The sequence below is a fragment of the Lathyrus oleraceus genome, chromosome 6 (genome assembly GCF_024323335.1).
Source record: "Lathyrus oleraceus cultivar Zhongwan6 chromosome 6, CAAS_Psat_ZW6_1.0, whole genome shotgun sequence".
Classification (NCBI taxonomy): Eukaryota; Viridiplantae; Streptophyta; class Magnoliopsida; order Fabales; family Fabaceae; genus Lathyrus; species Lathyrus oleraceus.
Genome location: NC_066584.1, coordinates 26,093,965 through 26,117,033, shown reverse-complemented (window position 1 = coordinate 26,117,033; position 23,069 = coordinate 26,093,965). Strand labels below are relative to the sequence as shown.

General features: G+C 33.3%; 3 protein-coding genes across 3 annotated transcripts; 1 reads left to right on the top strand and 2 right to left on the bottom strand.

The window, feature by feature from the left end:
• Nucleotides 1-11,634: 11,634 nt before the first annotated feature.
• Nucleotides 11,635-16,241, top strand: LOC127098177 (probable protein phosphatase 2C 60). Its single transcript, XM_051036687.1, has 11 exons — nucleotides 11,635-11,819; nucleotides 12,449-12,573; nucleotides 13,041-13,104; nucleotides 13,678-13,786; nucleotides 14,004-14,166; nucleotides 14,246-14,371; nucleotides 14,468-14,591; nucleotides 14,946-15,022; nucleotides 15,152-15,204; nucleotides 15,572-15,626; nucleotides 15,859-16,241. The coding sequence occupies exons 2-11, from the start codon at nucleotides 12,457-12,459 to the stop codon at nucleotides 16,054-16,056; spliced, it is 1,086 nt and encodes a 361-aa protein (XP_050892644.1). The 5' UTR covers nucleotides 11,635-11,819; nucleotides 12,449-12,456; the 3' UTR covers nucleotides 16,057-16,241.
• On the bottom strand, nucleotides 16,049-17,113 carry LOC127098178 (protein LURP-one-related 15). The gene is made up of 4 exons (XM_051036688.1): nucleotides 17,034-17,113; nucleotides 16,772-16,956; nucleotides 16,474-16,701; nucleotides 16,049-16,392 (listed from the first exon to the last, which is right to left on the bottom strand). Exons 1-4 carry the CDS (start codon nucleotides 17,092-17,094, stop codon nucleotides 16,285-16,287), a joined length of 582 nt encoding a protein of 193 aa, XP_050892645.1. The 5' UTR covers nucleotides 17,095-17,113; the 3' UTR covers nucleotides 16,049-16,284.
• Nucleotides 17,114-20,631: 3,518 nt separating this feature from the next.
• LOC127098176 (protein LURP-one-related 15) lies at nucleotides 20,632-21,653 on the bottom strand. The gene is made up of 4 exons (XM_051036685.1): nucleotides 21,511-21,653; nucleotides 21,252-21,436; nucleotides 20,952-21,176; nucleotides 20,632-20,820 (listed from the first exon to the last, which is right to left on the bottom strand). The coding sequence occupies exons 1-4, from the start codon at nucleotides 21,569-21,571 to the stop codon at nucleotides 20,713-20,715; spliced, it is 579 nt and encodes a 192-aa protein (XP_050892642.1). The 5' UTR covers nucleotides 21,572-21,653; the 3' UTR covers nucleotides 20,632-20,712.
• Between the last annotated feature and the right edge of the window lie 1,416 nt (nucleotides 21,654-23,069).

The following is a 23,069-nucleotide window of genomic DNA, read 5'->3' as shown; positions in this document are numbered from 1 at the left end:
AGGACAAAAGGCCCAAGAAGAACTTCTCAAAAGTCAAGAAGGGGCTAATGGCCACCTTGGATGACTCAGAATCTAAAGAAGAAGATTCTGACGAAGGAAAAAGTCAACGTTGCACTGATGGCAATCACTGAGGACCCCATAAGCTTTGAGAAACCAAAATATAAGGTTTGATCAGAATGAGAATCCGACTCCGATTCTGAAGAGGTATTCTCTAATCTATCTTGTTCTGATATTGAAATTTGTCTTTCTAAAATGCTATAAAAGTCCCAGAGTCTTCAAAGTAAATATAAGGACCTTAAACAAGTCCAAGTAACTGCTTTTGAAACTCATAAAGGGATTGAGATATATATTTCCTCTCTAAAGAAAAAAAGTATTTTCTTTAGAAAGTAACAAATTTGCTTTGAAAACCAAAATTTCAGAACTAAAGGAGGAAATAACTTCAGAAGCTTCTGGTAATGATTGCGTCATAAGATAAGACAGAGCATTCCAATACTTTTTGGCTAAAAGCCTAGATATAAGCAAAATGGCTTCCTTGGTCTATGGAGTTATCAAAAATGGCAGCAAAAGTTTGGGTTGTACAGAATCTACAAAACTTGAAAAAAGTCAGAAGGTCAAACCAAAACCTCTCTATGTACATTTCGTGTCTGCCGGTACTGAGCCTGATACTTCTGTACAGACACAAAAGCATACTAAGGATAAGAGCTTCATTCTGAAGCCTAAGTATCATGCACAAATCTCTCATGATTATCCTTCTGCTAAAAGATCCAAAGTTGTAAGAAACTCTGGGAAAACTAACAAAAAAGGACCCAAAAAATGGGTATCTAAGGATAAAATCATTTTTGTTGCAGATATCCTTAACAGCTTAGTTGAGACACCAATCATGGTACCTAGACAATGGATGCTCGCAACACATGACGGACAGAAAGTCTGTGTTCCATGATCTGGATCTTAAGCCTGGAGGCTTCGTTGGTTTCGGAGGAAACCAGAAAGGGAAGATCATTGGCTCTGAAACCATTAGTAACAGTAAACTTTCTTCTATTACTAATGTTCATTTGATGGTCCGATGCATAATCTATTGTCTATTAGTCAACTTAGTGACAACGATTATGATATCATCTTTAATCAAACGTCTTGTAAGGTTGTTAGTCATAAATATGGCACGATCCTTTTTAACGAAAAGAGGAAAAACAACATTTATAAAATTAGACTTTCTGAGCTTGAAGATCAAAATGTAAAATGTATAATGTCGGTTAATGATAAGCAATTGATCTGGCATAGACGTTTGGGTCATGTTAGCATGAGAAGGATTTATCAACTAAATAAGATTGAATTAGTCAGAGATCTACCCAAACTAAAGTTCGCTTCAAATGCTCTTTGTGAAGCATGTTAGAAAGACAAGTTTTCTAAAACTTCTTTCAAAGCTAAAACTGTTGTTTCTACCTCTAGACCGTTAGAACTTCTGCATATTGATTTGTTTGGACTAGTGAAAATCGCTTCTATCAATGGAAAGAAGTATGGATTAGTCATAGTTGATGACTACAGTCGATGGACATGGGTAAAGTTCTTGAAACACAAGGATGAGTCACACTCTGTGTTTTCTACCTTCTGCTCACTAGTGCAAACAGAAATAGATTGCAAAATAGTCAAAGTCAGAAGTGATCATGGTGGAGAATTTGAAAATAAACATTTTGAAAATCTTTTTGATTAAAATGGTATTTCCCAAGATTTCTCCTGTCCCAGAACTCCACGGTAAAATGGAGTTGTAGAAAGGAAAAAATAGGACTTTGTAAGCAATGGCCTGCACCATGATCCAAGAAACTGATATGGCTAAGCATTTTTTAGCAGAAGTAGTCAACATATCATGTTATATTAAGAACATGATTTTTATCCGACCTATTATCGGTAAGACTCCTTATGAATTGTGGAAGAACAGAAAACCCAACATTTCTTACTTTCATCCTTTTGGATGTGAATGTTTTATGTTAAACACTAAATAGAATCTTGGCAAGTTTGACTATAAGGCACATAGGTGTTTACTGTTAGGATATTCTGAACATTCTAAAGGCTACATAATCTTTAACACATAAATATGAATTATTGAGGAATCAATTCATGTTATATTCAATGATAAGCTTGACCCTGAAAAGTTAAATCTAGTTGAGAAATTTGCATATCTGAAGATTAATTTTTCAGAATCCAAAGACTTTGTCTCTGGAGAAAAAGACTCAGAAGGCAAAGCCAAAGAACCTGAAGAAATGACTCAACTAGAAGAAATAACAGATATAGCTCATCATAAGAAGAGAAGATTAAGAACTTATCATTTTGAAGAACTGGTTCTAGGAGACAAGAATGCCTCAGTCAGAACTAGATCTTCGTACAAACCTTCTGAAGAAACTCTTCTAGGTTTGGTGTCTCTGATAGAACCCACATCATTGATGAAGCTCTTATGGATAATGAATGGATTATGTCCATATCGGATGAACTGAATCAATTCACCAGAAATAAGGTTTAGGATCTTGTTCAAAAACCAAAATACTTCCATGTCATTGGAACCATATGGGTTTTCAGAAACAAGCTAAATGAGAAAGGCGAAGTTGTCAAAAACAAAGCTCGACTAGTAGCACAAGGTTATAGTCAGCAAGAAGGTATAAACTATACAAAAACCTTTGCTCCAGTTGCCAGGTTAGATTTTATTTGTCTTTTAATTTCTTTTATAGTAAATCATAACATCATCCTTTATCAGATGAATGTTAAGAGTGGGTTCCTGAATGGATATATTTTTGAAGAAGTATATGTGCATCAACCTTTGGGTTTTGAAAGTTCTCAATATCCTAACTTTGTTTTTAAATTGAAAAAATCTATGTATGGTCTAAAGCAAGCTCCAAGAGCGTGGTATGATAAACTAAGCAACTTTCTATTGGAAAATGATTTTAGCAAAGGGAAAATGGACATAACTCTCTTTCGCAAAACCTTCAAGAATGACATTTTAGTTGTGCAAATATACGTTGATGATATTATTTTTGGTTCTGCTAATGCGTTGTTGTGCAAGGATTTTGCTAAGTCTATGCAGGCAGATTCAAAATGAGTCTGATGAGATAACTTAAGTTCTTTTTGGGAATCCAGATTGATCAAATACCAAAAGGCACTTATATTCATCAAAGCAAATATACAATGTAACTTCTGAATAAATTCAACTTATCAGAATGTAAGCTAGCAAAGACTCCAATGTATCCTACATGCATTCTGGAGAAAGAATAAGTAATTAGTAAGGTAAATCAGAAGTTATTTAGAGGTATGATATATTCTCTTTTATATCTAACAGCTTATAGACCTGATATCTTATTTAGTGTCTGCTTATGTGTTCGCTTTCAATCAGATCCTAGGGAAACTCACTTAACTATTGTTAAGAGAATCTTTAGGTATCTGAAAGGTACTACTAATCTTGGTTTATTTTATAGAAAATCAAGTGAGTATAAATTAGTAGGCTATTATGACACCAATTATGTTGGAGATAAAATTGAAAGAAAAAGTACTTCTGGAAGTTACCAATTTCTAGGAGATAACTTGATCTCATGGTCCAGCAAAAGACATTCAACAATTACGCTCTCAACAATTAAAGTTGAATACATTGCAGCTTCTGGATGCAACACTCATATACTCTAGATAAAGAGTCAGCTGGAAGATTATCAGATATATGAGAGTAACATTCTTATTCTCTGTGATAATACTTTTGTTATCTGTTTAACTAAGAATCTTATCTTGTATTATAGGGCTAAGCATATTGAAATAAAACATCACTTTTTACGTGACTATGTTCAGAAGGGAATTTTTCACTTAAAATTTGTTGATACAAATCATCAATGGGATGATATCTTTACAAAACCCCTTGTTGAAGATAGATTCATATTCATTCTGAAGAACCTATTAATTAAACCATGTCCAGAATGAAAAGATGTATTTCAAAATGTTAAGTCTTTAGAACTCTATATTAGATTCTGAGATTGTTATGCTTTCTGACTCTGAAACATGAGCTTTATGAAGTAAGACAATTTTCATGAATCAGAAAGGTTATAATCAGAAGCAATCTTATCAAATTATCTTCCTAATTCTGAACAGTTGCTACATTTAATGGCTGTCTTGTTGTTTGAATGCATGTGGTTCTTAGTGGCGACAACTGTCCCACTTTCTGAGCATGCGTGATAAAAGTGTGACATATTGGGTTTAACAATTCTTGGAACTAGGTCTAAACCTTTACATTTCCCCCTATGACTGCGCACTCCTTCTTGTCATCATTGCAAAATTTTCTATTTAAACCCACTTCACTCACATTTTCACAATACACACACAATTCTCCCACACTTTCAAGTTTTCAAACTTTAAACAACCCCATTCTCTCTCTCTCTCTCTCTCTCTCTCTCTCTAACCGTTCTTCATCTTCTCTAAATCAAATCGATAAACAACAATAATCTTCAAAGGCAACCGAAAGCAACAACATGTTGGAAGGAATTCCTGAGTTAACGGCTTCACACTTCAGTCAATGAGTTAACAGTGTTGTGTTGAAACCATCATTGATTTCAAAAACCTAAAGGATAACGATTTTGATTTCACTGAAACGTTGAATGTTCAAGAACGGAACACCTTCTTCGAAAGACTCACATGCCCAGTTTATCCTGTGTTGGTAAAGCAGTTTCGGGTTCATGCAACTGTTGAGAGGGAAACTATAACTTCCTATGTCATGAATATGAAGATAATCGTCACTGAGAAGTCCATAGCGGACCTTATTGGCCATGATGGTAAAGGAAATAAGGTTCACAATGCAACCATCATTACTAAGATAGATGCTAACATTTCTTCGATCATATTCAAAGAAGAAACATATTTCGCTGATGAAAAGGGTCCTAATGCTAAGGACTTAACAAGGAACCTAAGGGTTTGGCTCAAGATCATTTTGGGGTGCATCAACCACAGGCTAAATACAAACAATTCTGACTACATCAACACACGTTAGAAAATTATGTTATTTCTTCTGGAAAAAGGTGTCAAGCTTGGACTTCCATCACTTCTATTTAAATTCATAAGGGATTATATAAGAGAAACCAAAACTGGTGGATCATCCAAGAAATATAGGAGCAAGTTCATTCCCAATGGCAGATTGATTTCAGATAGTCTGGTGGAAAACGGTCCGATTGACGGCCTTCTGGTGAGTGGCTTGACAGAAGAGTTGGTGAAGGATGCTGGTAAAGTCTTTTGGGGGAAGAATCTGAAGAGTATGAGTCTTATCTCCAGATTTAAAAGACCAGATGTCATGTTAACTAAGGATGATATATGTGGTATAAGAAATCCCCTTGAGAACTACCATATATTCACCAAAATTGACCCTCCACAGAGTCTGATGGCTTACTTGGAAAGTTATCTAAAGGATGGAATTGAACCTCTGGTGGATCCATTTAACCTTCCAGAAACTTGCCCAAATGTTCATGGAAAGAGAAAGAAAGAGTTCAGAGGCGAATGATCTTCTAGGGCTCAGAAGAAGAAGATTGTTATCTTTCAGGACGAAGATGAGGTGCTTGTAAGTGAGCGCTAGAAGGCCATGATTCTGAAGGATACTTCTGGGGTTGTCCAGTCTTCAAGAGTTTTTGGTAAGCTTCCTTCTAATAACACTTTTTTATATTTTGATTCAATTTCTTCTAGAATCTTACCAATTCCTCCTCCATCTCAATCCATTATTTCTAAACCAATTCCAATTCCACCACCAGAATCAAATCCATAGATATCAACACCAATCATAAAAATTCCACCACCAATATCTAATCGCATAGTAACACTTTTACAGAAACTCCTTTAGTTTCTACTCCTATTTTAGAAAAACAACAGATACCACCATCATTATCTCCTCCACAGTTACAAGTTTCACCCATCTCACCACCACCAACTATTTATGCTTCCCAACCAAATAATCTAAACTTTACAACACCTAGAACATCTCTTGCAAGAATTGTTTCTGACAAACATGTTTCTGACGATACTCTTGAAAGAATGTTTGACTTCGAACAAAAAATCACTTCACCAGAATCACCTCCCATTATTCAACCATCACATCCTTCTGTTTTTGGTCTTGACTTTGACGCGTCCAAAATCAACCTCACCATAAAATACCCAAAAATACCAACACAATCCTCCCCTAACCTTGGTAAGGTTCTGACGGATTTTTATTTTGAATCTAAGAGATGTTTGGAGAAAGCAATGATTGTCAGTCATTCTTCTGCAAAACCTACTGCAAGTGATTCAACATGGGAAGCTTATAGAAGCTAGATGAACTTCGTGATTTCCAAGATGAAGGATATTGGGTACATTCTTGCTGAAAGCAAATTATGTTATGGGTTTGTGCCCTTAATGGAATTGTGGAAGCTGAGAAATTCCCAATTATGCCTTCCTGCACCAGAAATCAAGGAAGCCTCTCCAAAAGCTATGGAAGAAGAAGAAACGACACTGGAAACATAAATTGTTCAACACATTCAACCTGCTACTCCAAAACCTACTGCTCTTGAACCTCAAGACTCTGTTATGGAAGTAACTCCTAATCAAATAGTCGTCTTACGAGCTTCTGCTTCTCAGCCTATTCCAGTTTCTCTTCTGGAAATAATCAAGCAGATTAAGGCTATGCAAAGGTCAACGAGCGTATGGATAAGCAAGATCTGATGTTTCAGCTGATTCTGTCAAGACTTCCTCCTCCTCATCCACCTTCTTCACCTCCTCCCCATAACCCCTAGATTTTATTTACTTTAACTTTCTTGAAATTTTCTTTTGCTTCTTTTCTCTGTACTCTGCACTGCCTGTGGGCACTCAATTAATGAAAAATGTTTTGTTTCTCTTTATTTATTTTTGTCTTTTATCTTTTTGATTGACGACAAAGGGGGAGAAAACATAACGTTCTAAAAGGAAAGAATTAAGGGTTTATTTTGATATCTAAATTCCTAAGTAAAAAACCCAAACATTGCTTAAATGCTTCTGTTAACAAATACTTCGAGAAAAGTTTGTTAAGTGTTTTTGCAGGGTTATTTCTCAAGAATCAGAATGGTTCTGAGTGTGCTACTTCTGAAAATCATACTTCTGAGAAATAAAGGTTCTGAAAACCTTATCCTTCAAGGAAGAAAAGATTCTGAAGTAAAGGCTATCAGAATGATGATGTTATCAATCAGTGCTCTGGACAACACCGACTAACTTCTGAAGATAAACCAGATTCTGACTGAATATTCACTCTAATACTTCAAAAGGTAAATCAGGAAAGTGTTCTTTCATTATGATTTTATCTTTATATGACTATACATCTCAGGGGGAGCTTTGTGCTTCTGTAAGATGTATTCTTCTGTGATTACCTTGTACAAAACTGTTCATCAAAATACATGTTTTGTCATCATAAAAAAGGGGGAGATTGTTAAAACAATATTTGGTTCTGCATATATACCTTGAGTTTTGATGATAACAATAGTGTATTTATGTGAGAACAGTTTTGGTACCCTAATGGTTTGTTATTGCGTAGCTTTATCAACCAGTTCTGATTCTGATCATATGATGTGCAACATCATCAGTTTCTGAATTTTGCTTTCGAAATCCGTTCTGTGCCTACCATTAGAAGCTCTGAAAGATGTCAATATCATTGTTGCAATATTCTTTCTATTTCTATGATTTCATCCATCAGAAGCTTCTGAGGAGACTTTATGTTGCTGCTGCAATATTCTCTCAGTTCTTGCTTCTGGACGTGACTCTGATCACCAAACTTCTAAAGAATGACAAGCTTCTGAAGTTGTGTTATGTAGCTGAAGATTCTGAAGATCTCAAGACAGACGATTGAAGTTATCAAAGTTTTGACTGAGGATTCTGAAGACTTTGAAGATTCTGAAGACCTCAAGTCAGACTACTGACGCTGTCAAGATTCTGACTCAAGGTTCTGAAGTTTCTGAATCTATCTCTTTACTTCTTTACTTCATGATTCAATCATCTTTTATCATAAGCCAATAAATCTGAAGATAAAATCAAAATAGGAACGTGATCAAATAGTACATGGTACAAATCGAATAACCTTTCCACTATCTGATTTCATGGGCAAGGATAGTACTATTCATCATATCTGTCACTGCTTTTATTGGCGAAAGGGAAGTACCTGGTATCATTCCTTTCCCATCCAACAGTGGACAACCGCTCAAAGGAGCTTTCCCCATTTTACCCTTCAATGGTCACATGCTTTACTTTATAAGCATGCATTGGAGACTTGAAGAAAACACTGATCTTGCGCAAGTATTTTGACAAGCTATTTTTCTTTGTATACAGTTTTCTTTAAGTGTTTGTTATTCATTTGTGTAAAATCTGCTTGTGTAGAAGCATATTGTAACACACTAAATATTCTTCAAAATATTTGTTTGAATCCTTAAGGAGGTTATCCTTGAGAAGACAAAGAAAATTGTTCTTTGTGAAGTTCTTAAGGAGACTAAGGTTTAGTTGGATATTTGAGAAGACAAAGAAGGTTATTCTTTGTGTTTATTGTAATTTGTTGATTATAGTGGATTAAGTCCTTGTGTGTAAGGCAAAATCACCTTGGCGGATGGACTGGATTAACTTTGAGTTCAAGTGAACCAAGATAAAAATCATTGTGTTTTTATCTCTTTGTTTTTAACTTGTTAGTGGTGTTTTTTGTTTTTTGAAAAATCTTTTGTTTTTAAAAACCCAATTCAAACCCCTATTTCTTGTGTCTTTCACACCTTCAAATTAATCCTTCATTCTTTGACACTTGAAAAAATATTATTTAATTTATTAACTATTAATTATATTAAAATAATATCATTAAATTGATTTTTTAGTTTAAAATGTGACATGACAAACATTTTATGACAAACATTTTATGATGTGGTATCACATACACAATGTCATATCAGGAACATATCATAAAATGAAGTGTCAACAAGAAAAATTTGAAGGGACCATGAAAATTTCAAAAAATAGTAAATATTTCAAAAAACATTGAATAAGGGGACCAAAAAGCTGTTTTTTTTAAATGGAAACTAAAAGACAAATTAATAGGATTTATCTTTCTCCAAAGACTATTTTATTTATAAATTATTATTCTTAACTTAATTAATTTTTTTTAATAATATAAGTATATTGAAAAAACACTCATATTCTATTGAGGCAAAGTTGTATAATATCCTAATTAATTTGTTAAGAATAGAGTGGAACAATCGACGACTTAAGAGTCAGAATAATTTATATGAGATAAATAAATTATATGAATTTAACAAAAAAAATTAATAGGTCTATGACTATAATTTTATCATTTAAAAAGAAATAAGTAAAATCTTGCATGCTCGAGCTTTGAACTTCAAACAATATAGTCTAAAAATATATAAAGAAATGTTGTTAGAAGTTGAAATTGGACAAATAGTTAACACTCATATAGCATAACTAATAAATCTTAGTTGAGCTACTTACTTTAAATTATATTCGACTTAGTTGTTTTTAACAAGGAAATGGAAATGCTACTTTATAAATATAAAAGATAATTGTAAAAAAGGGTATTATATTTAACCTAGAAAATCAAAAAGGAAAAAAGAAAGAAAAAAAATACAAATAAGTGTAATGAAATAGCAAAAGAAACCGACAAAGACATACCTATCAAATCTTCTTAAAGTTCAAACAACCAACCACCAATTCTAGGCTCCAACAAACTGAAAGTTCAGTATACTAAATCTACCCATAAAGAATTCGTCACATATGAAATAAGAAGTGTATCCCACCATAGTAAATCCTCGGTTAAATGACCATGATTAATTAGCTTGTCAGTGCATCTATCACCTTCTCGGTATATATGTGAAAAAACCATATTTATATGCAAGCTCTTGCAGTTAAGCCATTTGATTCAAGGTCCTATAGGATTGACATTTCATTGTTGAGACACTGAATGACAGTCTAGGAATCACTCTCTATCCAAATATTACTTCATCCTTTAAGATGCGCCTTTTTCTATGGCTATCATAATGGATATGAGTTTGACTCTCAACACATTATCTCTCTGAAGTTCACTAGGAAACCTCATAGGAACCCACCATGATGATCTCACGTTATTTACCCACCATCTGATGTTCTATTTCGTAACAAGTCATTTATATTTATTTTCTTCCATCATCTAGACGACCTCCTCCAAAAATAGGAATTATTTTTGGAGCAATCATGTATTTTCTCTTGATATGAAGGTTATTTAGAATCACATGCTCTTTTCGTATATTTTCTATCTAACCTTTCGATAGCAAGAAGCTAATCTTATTAATGGTCAGAATGTTTCTCACAATGATATATGTAATAGATTTTTTTATTATTGAAATGCGTGTCATTCTGAGCTATCCATAACCTGTTAATGGTGTGATTCCCAGCCACAATGATTATATTCTTAAGTTTGGGGTTCCATTAGAAAAAGATCACGTGCCTTCTTTTGTATTCCAATGCCAAAATTCTTAGTAGTCTCCTTCTAAATACTCATCACAAAAGGACAACCAAAAAAAGATATGTGTAGTTGTTTCCATGTGCAAATTGCATATCAGACAGATGTAAATAATAATGCATCTGATATATTGATCAAACAAGTAATTAGTGACAAGTTCAGGCATTGTATGGACTTTTTACAAGTTTCTTAATGTTAAACAAGATTAGTATCTCCATAGTTTATAGAATGTGATCATCACACAATAAGTCTTCATAGAAATTTGATATTTGTCAACATGAAGATTGTTGATCATGACTTATATAGTTAGAACACATCGATTACAAGATCAACAAAATATCTAGTTGTGACTACAAAATAAAGAAGGCATGAGATTTATAAAAAAAATATTGAGTATGACTCATATATGTAGACACTGATGGGAGGAAGAGTCAGGGATACATTGCCTTTGCGTTTGGCCCAAACATATCTTAAGCCCAATTATTTATTATGAATAATTAACCGAGGATGCACGAGCAGTAGCTCCCACAATCCAGTTCTAGGATTTTATTATAAATTGAGTCGTAATATTATATATATTATTTGTAAAACTGTAAACCCTAATTCATCACAAGAATACAAAGAATTATAATTGTTCTATAATCGTAGAGATAAACACTATTGATGATATATTAAAAAAATTGATTGTGTTTATTATTTTTAATTTTTTGTTTTTGTTTAATACATTTTTTTTTGTTTTTCTTTAATCTTATATATAATAATTGTTATTTTAATATTAACATTTTAAGTATCTTTAGAAAAAGCAAAGAAATAGACAAGAAATTGAAAGCAAAAGAAAAGGAGAGGCCAAACTAGTTGTATTAAATGTCTGAATTTCACTCACCAAGAAAAATCTGAATTTTCTGTACCCTTATCACACATACCCTTATCACACATACCCTTATCACGTTCCAATTAAAATAAATATCTCCTAATTACAACAATGAAAAAAAATCATTAATAATAAAAAGAGAAATGAGAAATTACATATCCTCCATGTAACACGGTAAACATATCTAGAGAGATAAGAGAGAGTCCATATACAACAAAACAAAAGTGTCGTTTTTATTTCATCATCATCGTTAAAATAAAAAAACATTTTTCTAGGAAAAATGTTGTGTTGAGTGGATGAACAGTTTTGTGCAAATTCCGACACACAAAACCACAAAGTCTTCTCCTTTTCATTCCATATTCTGACTAATCACTAGTGGCAACTGGCAACACTACTCTCTCTCTCTCTCTCTCTCTCTCTCTCTCTCTCTCTCTCTCTTCACACTTCTTTCATGTTCTGGTATTTTTCTTCAACCTCCCTATCAACCCATCATTTATTTCTTCATTCTTCCCTCTTCTCAGTTATAAAAAACCTAACTTTACCTATTCTTCAATTGTTTCTTCTCACAATTTTCTCCATTTTTCATGCGACAATTCATTAAATTTTGGATTTTGAACTCTTATTGTTGATTTACTACCCATATTCTCATCTGGGTCTTCCCTGTCCTTCATGATTATGGATTCTGCATTCTGTTTAATCTCAAATTATTGCTTTCTCTTTATATTGATTTTCATTACTCTTCATATTTTTAATAAATAACAAATTGCCTTTTAAAAAAAATAATTTTTTACTCTTTACTTTGTATTTTTCATATTCAAATATTTAATCCTTGTTTTTGTTAGATAGGGCTGTTTTTAGATCGTTCCTTGTTTATTATATCATTTTTTTAACACTGTTAGTGAGAAAAAAAACAAATAGAATAAAAGTGAAGTTTAGATGATTCCTCTTTCTTTGAATTGTTCATAATTGGTTTGATATGTCGGATTGCAAAAGTTTTGTTTGGTTTTCTATTACATTTTTTGTGTGTATGTTTTGATTAATTTTCATGCTTAAAGAAATAACACTAATGTTTATTTGGTTTTATTCAGATACAGGAATGGGAACAAATCTCAGCATTCCCAGAACTGAAAAGTTCTCTGAAGATGGCGAAAATGAGAATCTTAGATATGGATTATCATCTATGCAAGGTTGGCGTGCAACAATGGAAGATGCAGTGAGTAATCAATCGATAAATTACTAGTTTATTGTGTGAATTGATTTTTGTTACCTTATTTTTTTTATAGATGCATCATGTATTTTACTGCTGAGATTCTATGTATATTTTGAGGCTTCTGCGCGGCATAGGTCTGGTAGAACTGCAGACACAATTATACGTTGTAAAGTTCTATGAGTAATGTGCAATGCAAGCTATAAGGTTTCTTGAAAATTTTTAGAACTCTGCGATGGATTGTATTTAGTAGTTTTGGATGTTATTATAAATAGAGGTGAGTGTGGTTTGATTTATACACAGAAATTATGAATTCAACAATTCTCATGTCTCAGAGAAAATGAGTTTTTTTGTGTTGATTGGATTATGTTTAGTCACTGACTATGCTTTTAACTTTGTATTTTGGAACTCATTTCGTGGTACTTGAACGTTGATATGTAGTTGATTTCTTTCGTTCTTGTTTCTTTTGCTAGCATGCGGCACATCTTGATGTGGATTCATCCACTTCATTTTTTGGAGTTTATGATGGTCATGGAGGTAAAAAATTTTGATCAAGTTTTGTTTTTTGGAAGGTTGATCGAATTTTGCTTTTATATTACAGATGCATTCAAATTTTTCTTTGAGTAACATCTCAATTCTCAACCTTCTATGCATGATTTGTTCTAAAAGTTAAGAGATAGTTTAAAAACTATGAAATATATATAAAAAAACAGAATCCATTAGATTAACAGAAATTGGACTCAAACTTGTGAATCAGGCATGAATTTTGGTGGAATGAATATTAGTGCAACACGCATACCTTGATTCAAATTAAACCTGAAAAGCTTCGATCTACTGATAATTGTTTTTATTTTCAGTACCTTTAAATAGTTTTCGTGCTTATGTTTTATATATCCAATTAGTCCATATCACATTCTACTGTTTCTGCTTAGTGTTTAAAAACTAATAGTAATAGCTGCTATCTCACTTTTCAGACCATTTTTCTGATAGAAATGATATAGATGATGCACGTTAGTGATTTAAGCCAAGAAAAGAGGATAATGTTACAGATATTGTGTATTTTTGCAATCGAAAATTTGTTATACATGCTCACTTAACACAAATGTTCAGGTAAGGCAGTTGCAAAGTTTTGCGCCAAGCATCTTCACCAACAGGTACTCAAGAGTGAAGAATACATAGCCGGAGATGTTGGAACATCACTTCAGAAAGCATTTTTCAGGTTAGATAAAGAAAAGAGAGTCTCTTGTGTAATGAATGGTGAAGGTTGTTTTTCTGTAATGTATTCAGCTATTAGTACATATGAAGTATGGCTTGTAACATTTGTCTGCAGTTCCAATTGATATTATAGAAGAAAAAGTGATCCCCGGTTCTTCGTTCGGGCATGGTTTTCTCCCACTATAAAATTAATAAACACTATCATTTTGGTTATTATGCAGAATGGACGAGATGATGCGTGGTCAAAGGGGATGGAGGGAATTAGCGGTCTTGGGTGATAAGGTAAAAGGATTCAATGGAATGATTGAAGGATTGATTCGGTCTCCAAGAAGCAGTGATAATAATAATAATAAGGACCAAAGTGATGATTGGGGATTTGAGAAGGTAGGAATAATGCGCGGAGAATACTTCAGTTTTCACTTATCAGGCATTATGTAATTTTATTTTCTTATATTGTAAGCAGGGACCTCATTCTGATTTTGATGGACCAACTTCAGGAAGTACTGCCTGTGTCGCAATCATTAGAAACAACCTAATTTTTGTCGCAAATGCCGGTGATTCTCGCTGCATAATATCTAGGAATGGTCAGGTATCTTCAGAACGGAAATTGTTGGAATTTTATCGTTAAGTAGGATCTTGCAGATAATGACATGATTATTTCTGACTATGGATTTTTGTTCTATAGGCTTACAATTTGTCTAGAGACCACAAACCGGAACTCGCGATTGAGAAGGAAAGAATCTATAAAGCTGGAGGTTTTATTCACGCAGGACGAGTTAATGGGAGTTTAAATCTAGCAAGAGCTATAGGTACATAACATACCTACGGGCAAGTGAGCTTCCTTTATTCAGTTTTAACCTTAGTAAGTGACGTTCCCCTCTGCGCCTTTAGTTAGGCAAATATCCATTCATTTACGAACATAATAGACAGTATTTTACTTCATCGAAAATGATAGGAATCTTATTTTGTATGCTTTATTTTGGTTACATAGGAGGCAAGAGGAGGTTTCATGCACCGCGTGCTTTTTAGTTTCAAATCGGATAAATGATTATTTCAGGATATATATTATAACTGTTTCTTCTTGACTGTATAGTTTCTTTGTGAAGAAGATGCACTTATATCTTGTCTATAGAGAATATTAAATATGTTTTAATATTCTGCAGGTGATGTGGACTTTAAGAATAATAGATTTCTTTCGGCTGAAAAACAAGCTGTCACCGCTAATCCAGACATAAACATTGTAAGTTTGCTCCGTCGCAAATCAGATTAACCAGTTTCTCAATAGAAAATATAGTAGAATCAATAATCCAATGCTTAGTCAAGAGTAGTAGTTATGACTGATAGTTTTGGTTTTGACATTTTTTAATAGGTTGACCTTCACGACGAAGATGAATTTATAGTGATAGCTTGTGATGGCATATGGTATGATTCTTATGTTTATATTCCCGTTTAGTCTATATATCATCGTATATTCGGCAGATATCTGTCACTTTCCTATGTAATAATGACAATAGTACACTTACTTTTCATGAAAATCTTGTAGTTTTATGATACCTATATGCGCAAATTACAATGGCATTAGATTTAGAAAACTTCACGCGTATATCCTGCGACCTTTACCAATACCAATACCAATACCAACCGGGGTTTTGAACCACTATCTCCGATACCATGTTAAATGAGTTTGAATTTCACTTCCAAAAGCTAGTTCAAAGCATGAGGGTGCTCAGCCACATATCTATATCTGAAAGTTCGAGAATCATGACAATATGTTATTCTTATGGTTCAGGGATTGCCTGTCAAGCCAGCAATTGGTAGATTTTGTACGTCAAGAACTTCTCTTGGTGAGTGTTCAAGTTATACATTATTTTCAATAAGATGGTTTGAGCATTCAATACTCAATTATTGATGATATTTAACACAGTTCTTAGTACTGTACTTAGTATGTCATGATTTTAGCATTCTATGCTTTCACCTCTAAATGCTCTAAGTTATCATTCCATAGTAGTTTGGCTGATTTGTGTAAGATGATGTTTTAACATGACACTATTTTTTTTCTTCTTCCCTATCATACAGGATACCAAACTTTCTGAGGTTTGTGAAAGAGTCCTCGACCGGTGTTTGGCGCCGTCTTTGGCTATGGGTGACGGATGCGATAACATGACAATGATTTTGGTGCAGTTCAAAAAACCAGTGCAGACTAATGCACGAGCTGAAGAACAATCATCTTCAAATGAAGAAGGTGCATCTGAACCAAGATTGGAGAGCAGTTGAAGATGACAGTTTTCTTATTAACAAAATTGCATATTGTATAGTGTGCACCTATGCTTAGAAAATGTCTAATTACATATCGACCCCTAGCTTACTTTTTTTCAAGAACTTAAATATATTATTGTGCCTGTTCAATAAGCGGTCATTAATATTAGCAATAACAATATGCAGAGATTTTGAGCTGGTTAGGATTTTCTACTACATACACATATCATTTTGGGTTAAATATACTTAATCAAGGGTGACAACTAGAGCCACAATGAATGCATAATCCATGTTGGGAGACACAGTGACCATGAATTTTTCTGTGATAAACATAGTGCCCAGCTCCTTCTTAATCTGCAATAATAGCAACAATTTTAGATTTAATCAAAAATTTATATTGGTAATGTACTAGTAGTTCTGAAAGAAAAACTAAACCTTAGCAACAAGATTGTCAGAATTGGCAATGTAAACTTTCCAAGAATTTTGAAATAAATTTCCTCTGACAGTGAAGTCACAAGCTTGTGTTGTTGTATTATTTGCCAAAGACACGTTTAATTTAGTCCTTAGCTGCATAAACGAGGATCGCTCCCTAGTAAAGACAAGATCCTGTGGCGCTTCACTTTCACCTCTAAATGCTTTCCATTTATCATCTGCAGCCAGCAGCTGCAAAAACAAAGCAGTCACTATCCATAAACATGGAACAGGTTGATGATTATATTGATAAGTTGTATACCGATCTACGAAGATGGAGAATGGGGTTTCTGTTAGCATCAAACAAGAACCGGTGTTGGCGGGGTGTTACCATGGTTACGAGAGGAGTTTTAACTTTGAAAATAAGGTTGTTGTTGGTGTCTGTGACAGTGAAGTTATTTCTCCCAGTCCACTCCTTTGTGATTATCAAATCAATTGGATGTGTAGCTGAAATAGTGGTAAAAATTATTTGATGTAAACACATGGAGCTTAATAAAGTGGTTCCAAGATCATATGGTTTATACCTGGAGCACAGTATTGAGGGCTGATAATGGCGGTTGCAGAGAGTTGTGGTTGGTTTGCCATGAGGATTGAAGATATCAAAGAAATTTTGGTGTAGAAGAATTAAAAGCTTGTTTATATGGGTGATACTATGTGGTATGAAATTGTCAAAGATGTTGAAAATTTATCATTATTCAAAAGTCAAAAGATAAAATGATTAGAGTATGATAATTCAAATACATTGATATAATCAACAATATCGAATATCAGCAATGATGAGATGCGTAATGCATCCTAATCATTATCTATTTTACCATTGAATCCAACTATTTTTGAATTGGTATGGATAGAGAACTCACCTCCCACCACATAGAAAAATATATCTAATTACTATTTAACTTAGTCAATTTATTTATTTATGATTAACTCCTAATCATGATCAAATCCACCTAATTGGTTTTTCTTTAACTAATCAATTTACTATTCACCCTAATTGACTATTTAATTAACTTAATAGTATATCTAATTAACTTTGTTATTTCTCTGTTAATTAGTTAGAGATCAATAAGGGATTTATCGTAGGAATTGTCGAATCACCTAGTGTGTTGAGTTGTGTTATTGTGTCGAAGAATCAAGAACTTATGTAAAACTGGCAAAACATGAAGAAGAAGAGACGTTGCTGATGGTTACAATAAGAGATGAAGAGAGATTCAAGGACCAACGGTATTTGGACTCAGGATACTCATCACACATGTCTGGAAGGAAAGACTGATTTGTCAACATAAAGCCTTCAATGAAGAACACGGTGAAATTTGCAAATGACAACACTCTAGCAGTTGAAGGTGTTGGTGATATTCTGATTATAAGGAAAGATATCAAGAGGTCAGTAATTTCAAATGTGTTGTACATACCAGGCATAAGAGCAATTTGCTCAACATAGGGCAGTTAGTCGAAAAGAACTACAGAGTGTCGATCGAAGACAAGATGATGAAAGTTCTCAACTTAAGTGGAATATTGATCTTGAAGGCTTAAATGTCTCAGAATGGAACCTTCAAGATTGAGCTTAATGTGATGGAGCATAAGTGCCTTACAACAACAATCAACAAAGATGAATGAATATGACATTATAGACTTAACCATCTCAATTTCAAAGACATCAGAGATTTGAAGAGAAGAAATATGATTTAAGGATTACCAAAAATCGACATTCCAAACGAAGTGTGTGAAGAATGTGTGCAGGCGAAACAACATAAGAACAACTTCAGTAAGGATGCATGAAGCAGGTCGAAGGAAATTCTTGAAGTCATATACTCTGATGTATGTGGTCCTCTCCAGGTGTATTCGATTGGAGGTTACAAATACTTTCTTACATTCATAGATGATTTCAGTCAAAAATTGTAGGCTTACCTGATCAAGAAGAAAAGTGAAGTGATCGAGGTATTTGCCAAGTTTAAATCTATGGTCAAAAGATCAAGATTTTGAGGATTGATGGTGGTGGAGAATATGTGTTGAAAGACTTCAATGCATTATGTGTGAAAGAAGGGATTGTGCGTGAGGTGGTGCCACCCTACGCTCCACAGCAGAATGGAGCCGCATAAAGGAAGAATATAATCATCATGAATATGATTAGAAGTATGTTGAAAGACAAGCATCTACCCAAAGAATTATGGGGGAGAAGCTGTGTGAACTGCAACATATATCCTGAACAGATGTACGACGAAGAAGCTAGAAGGAATCACGCCAAAAGAATGTTGGTCTGGTGTCAAGCCTAGCGTGAGTCATACGAAGGTGTTTGGATCTATAATACAAAGACATGTGTCAGATCAGCTGAGAAGAAAACTTGATAACAAGTCGAGTCAGATGATCCTGATACGATATCATTCGACTGAAGGATACAAGTTATTTGACCCAGTGAATAAGCAAGTGGTGATCAGCAGGGACATGATCATATATGAGTTTAAGAATGTGATTGGACTGAGAATGTCAAGAAAGATTCAGTGAGAATCTTATGTGATGAACCAACTAGTGGAGTTAAAAGATAAGTTCGACAAGAAGTCAGAGGTGAAGCAGACCCAAACAGACCTCAAAGAACAAGACACATGCCTGCAAGATTGCAAGAATGTGCGATTATATAAGATGATGTGTTCGATGAAGAAGGTGAGTTGGTACATTATGCTTTCTACACAGATGTCGAACCAGTCAATGCAGCTGAGGCATTGAAAGATTTGAAGTGGATGAAAGCAATGGACGAAGAACTGAAGTCAATCGAAGTCAACAACACTTGGTCACTTGTCGAATTGCCCCAAGACAAGAAGGCAATCAATGTGAAGTGGGTATACAAGTTGAAATTGAATCTCAAAGGAGAAATTGAATCCCAAAGGAGAAGTGGTGCAAAAATTTCTTCATAAAGAAGGAATCGACTTCGATGAAATTTTTACATCTGTTGTTAGGAGAGAGAGAGAGAGAGAGAGAGAGAGAGAGAGAGAAATTATTTATAGAGAATGGGTGACTTAAAAAAATAGAAGAGGACAAAAGAGAATGATAAGCAGAGGACACTAAGAAAACACCACCCATAGCAAGCTTCCAAACTCACTCATCTCTGTCAAAGAAAACAATATGCGTTGAACGACTGCGAGGAATTCAACGACGACAAGTTCCTCATAAGTAAAGAAATGTATCCTCCACGTAAAGCTCCAAATAAAGGTCTCATAAACACCTCCATACCTCGCCCACACTTCCCTAAGGATAATCAATGATCATAAGCAACCCAAAGAATCTATTCTTTAAGGGTACACTTCCAAATCAAAGGTCAGTTCAAAAAGATGTTTAAAACTTTGATCCAACCTTCCTAGTGATACTATCATCAAACTAGTCAGAAGCACCTAAGATCCTCAAACTACACACAAAAATCTCTAAACCTCTAGCTGCCTTTACTTTTAAACTTGCTATCATCGACCTAATTAGCCACATAAATTTTTGATTCTCCATTAACGTCACCCCATAAAAACCTTCTCTTGATTTGAATATTTTTCTCCAAATATTTATCAAAATTTTCAAAAGAGACAAGGATATCATAACCCTGAATATTGAAAAAGGAGCCTCTCGATTCTACAGTAAAAAAATCAATAATAAAACCCCCAAAAAAAAACAGAATTCATATTGACCCGTATCAAATTACTCTTAAAAGGTTATATATTAAGCTCAAAATCTCTAAGATAAGATAACCATGATAGATTTTTAAGAAATGGTCTACAACAACAAGAGTATCATTTTCATGCTAAAGATGATAGATCATCAATCCTAAAACCAACGAGAAGGTCCTACAAATAAAACCATTAATCGGCCACTAACAAGCAAAGAAAATGAGTTAGATAACAATATTATTAGAGATTAATTGTTATGCTCTGCCAGTGTAAAAATTTTACACTATCAATAAATCACATCCGTTTGAATTATTTTACATGTGATTATAGAAAAAGTCAAACTTATCTAAAAAATCAATGGTTGTGATTAACTGACAGTGTAAAAGTGCATTTCAATTAAACTCATATTATTATTATTATTATTATTATTATTATTATTATTATTATTATTATGCAGACATTTGGACATGTTTAGGAATTTGAACTTAATACACAAAATATTTCTTATATTTAAGTATGAAATATCTTTACATTAAAAGAAAATTCGTAAACCTATTACTTAATCAAAGGTCACAATTAGAGCCACAATGAATGCATAATCCATGTTGGGAGAAACAGTGACCATGAACTTTTCCCTGCTAAACATAGTGCCACTCTTCTTCTTTATCTGCAATAACAACAATACCAATTTTAGATTTAAGAAACAATTTATATTGACAAGGTAATTTTATGTTGAGATAGGTAGATTCATTCCTAAGCATTGTTTATGGAAACTAAATGTATATAAAAATATTAAACCTGAGCAACAAGATTGTCTGAATTGCCAATGTAAACTTTCCAAGAACTCTGAGATAAATTTGCTTTGACAGTGAAATCACAAGCTTGTGTACTATTATTAGCCAAAAACACATGTAATTTAGTCCTAAGCTGAATCAATGACGATAGCTTCCTAGTAAAGATAATATCCTTTGGCTCTTCACTTTCACCTCTAAATGCTTTCCAACTATCATTTGTTGCTGTCAGCTGCAAAAACAAAGCAGTCAATGATTGTTTAAAGGTTAGATATTGAATTTTGGATCAAATAAGTAACGAACTAACCGATCTACGAAGATGAAGAATGGGATTTCCGCTAGCATCACATAAGAACCGGTGTTCATGGGATGTTACGATGGTTACAAGAGAACTTTTGACAGTGAAAACAACGTTGTTGTTTGTGTCTGTGACAGTGAAGCTATCTCTCAAAGTTCTCTCCTTTGTGATTACCAAATCAACCGGATTTGTAGCTGTAACAAACGAATAATCTCGGTATTGAATAATAGTAAGTTAGTAAAAAGTGTTTCAAAAAGATGGTTGATACCTGGAGCACAGTATTGAGGGCTGATAATGGCGGTTGTAGAGAGTCGTGGTTGATTTGCCATGATGATCGAAGAATATTAAAGAAATAGTTTTTTAATATTTGTTGAAGTTGTAACTGATTGTAGAATGAGATACTTATCTTATTTATAAGCTTAGATTATGGCGGTTGAAGAGAGTCGTGGTTGATTTGCCATGATGATTCAACAATACCAGAGAAGGCCTTTTAGTGATGTGTTAATTATTAATTAGCCGTGTGTTATCTATCTCTTTGAATAAGTTAATATTTATACATTACTTATAAAATTACATGTCTTGAACTGATCCAATAAAAAACGATTAACCGAACATAGTCATATTGAAAATGATAAAAAATTATGTTTGGTTCAAATGTGTTTGATCCATATTTTAATAGAAGTAGTGTGGTTTGATTTAGTTTACCGTTTTTATTTTGAAAATCGAATTGATTCAAACCAAATCAAATTGGACTATATTATCACCCATTCATTTAATCCACATTCAATCATTGATAATATTTTAGTCAATAAAATTAAAAGTAGAGAAAAAATTATATTGACTAAAATATTAAATCTCCGCCTTAATTCAAACTCATTCACTTACCAATGACGGAATTCTCATCTTAGTTTCCGCATACTAATCTCTCATAGCAGGGTAAATCTCTTATCTATTTTTTTCATCTTCTAGTCTCTCTTCTTCTTCTATAAGCTCTTGTCTCATCGCTTTCTTTTTCATCTTCTAATCTCTCATCTTTTCAATTTAGTTTTTTAATCTTAGATATGGTTATTGGCAAAAACAAAATCAGTTATTTTGTTGTCTCTAATGCATCTATTTTTATGACAGAAAATCAAATAAAATTGCATAAAGACAATATATGAATCTTTTTCAGTTGTGATTATCTAATTTGCAGCCTGAAATTCAGGTTAATTTGTCATGTTTATCTAATTTTATAGTATGAAAATAATCCATCAGTGATATCTACAACAAATCCACCCCTAACTATTGATTTGGAGAAACACAACGGTGTCAATGTTCAAAAGAAAAAGAAAAGACAAGTTGAAGAAGCATCTACAAATGATGATTTTAATGCTCATAGAGACTGGAGAGAAGAAAAATTCAGATTTTGACATCTTGAATTGGTGGAAGGTAAATTCCACAAAATATCCTACTCTTGGTATAATGGTTATAGATGTCTAGGTTAGAGCTATCAAAATAGACTATCCGGTCTTAAAAGGTCCGTCCTGACAATCCTCAGACTTTTTAGGGCCGAGTAAAAAAAACAATTTGTAATATGCAGTACAAAATTGTTATTCGAACCCGGCTCTCTAGGGGCTTTGGACTACTTGATCCTAAACGAATTTTTTATAAAATTATTTTTGATACAAAAATTAAAATAAAAACCTATAATATTTATTATAAATACAATAAAAATTATATTATTTTAAAAATAATACATTTTAATTACTACATTATTTTTTATAAATATTATAATATATTTTTTTTAATATAATACATATCTAAATTGTATATAATAATAATTAAATA

What these genes read in the sequence shown, in the direction of transcription:
- LOC127098178 (XM_051036688.1), bottom strand. Translation starts at nt 17,094, where the DNA reads ATGGCAAACCAACCACAACTCTCTGCAACCGCCATTATCAGCCCTCAA. An exon ending in CCCTCAATACTGTGCTCCAG is followed by an intron (nt 16,957 to 17,033) that starts GTATAAACCATA and finishes CCACTATTTCAG; the next exon opens with CTACACATCCAATTGATTTG. An exon ending in TTCTCCATCTTCGTAGATCG is followed by an intron (nt 16,702 to 16,771) that starts GTATACAACTTA and finishes TTGTTTTTGCAG; the next exon opens with CTGCTGGCTGCAGATGATAA.
- LOC127098176 (XM_051036685.1), bottom strand. Translation starts at nt 21,571, where the DNA reads ATGGCAAATCAACCACGACTCTCTACAACCGCCATTATCAGCCCTCAA. An exon ending in CCCTCAATACTGTGCTCCAG is followed by an intron (nt 21,437 to 21,510) that starts GTATCAACCATC and finishes CGTTTGTTACAG; the next exon opens with CTACAAATCCGGTTGATTTG. An exon ending in CAGACAATCTTGTTGCTCAG is followed by an intron (nt 20,821 to 20,951) that starts GTTTAATATTTT and finishes TTGTTATTGCAG; the next exon opens with ATAAAGAAGAAGAGTGGCAC.
- LOC127098177 (XM_051036687.1), top strand. Translation starts at nt 12,457, where the DNA reads ATGGGAACAAATCTCAGCATTCCCAGAACTGAAAAGTTCTCTGAAGAT. An exon ending in CTAATCCAGACATAAACATT is followed by an intron (nt 15,023 to 15,151) that starts GTAAGTTTGCTC and finishes ATTTTTTAATAG; the next exon opens with GTTGACCTTCACGACGAAGA. An exon ending in ATAGCTTGTGATGGCATATG is followed by an intron (nt 15,205 to 15,571) that starts GTATGATTCTTA and finishes CTTATGGTTCAG; the next exon opens with GGATTGCCTGTCAAGCCAGC.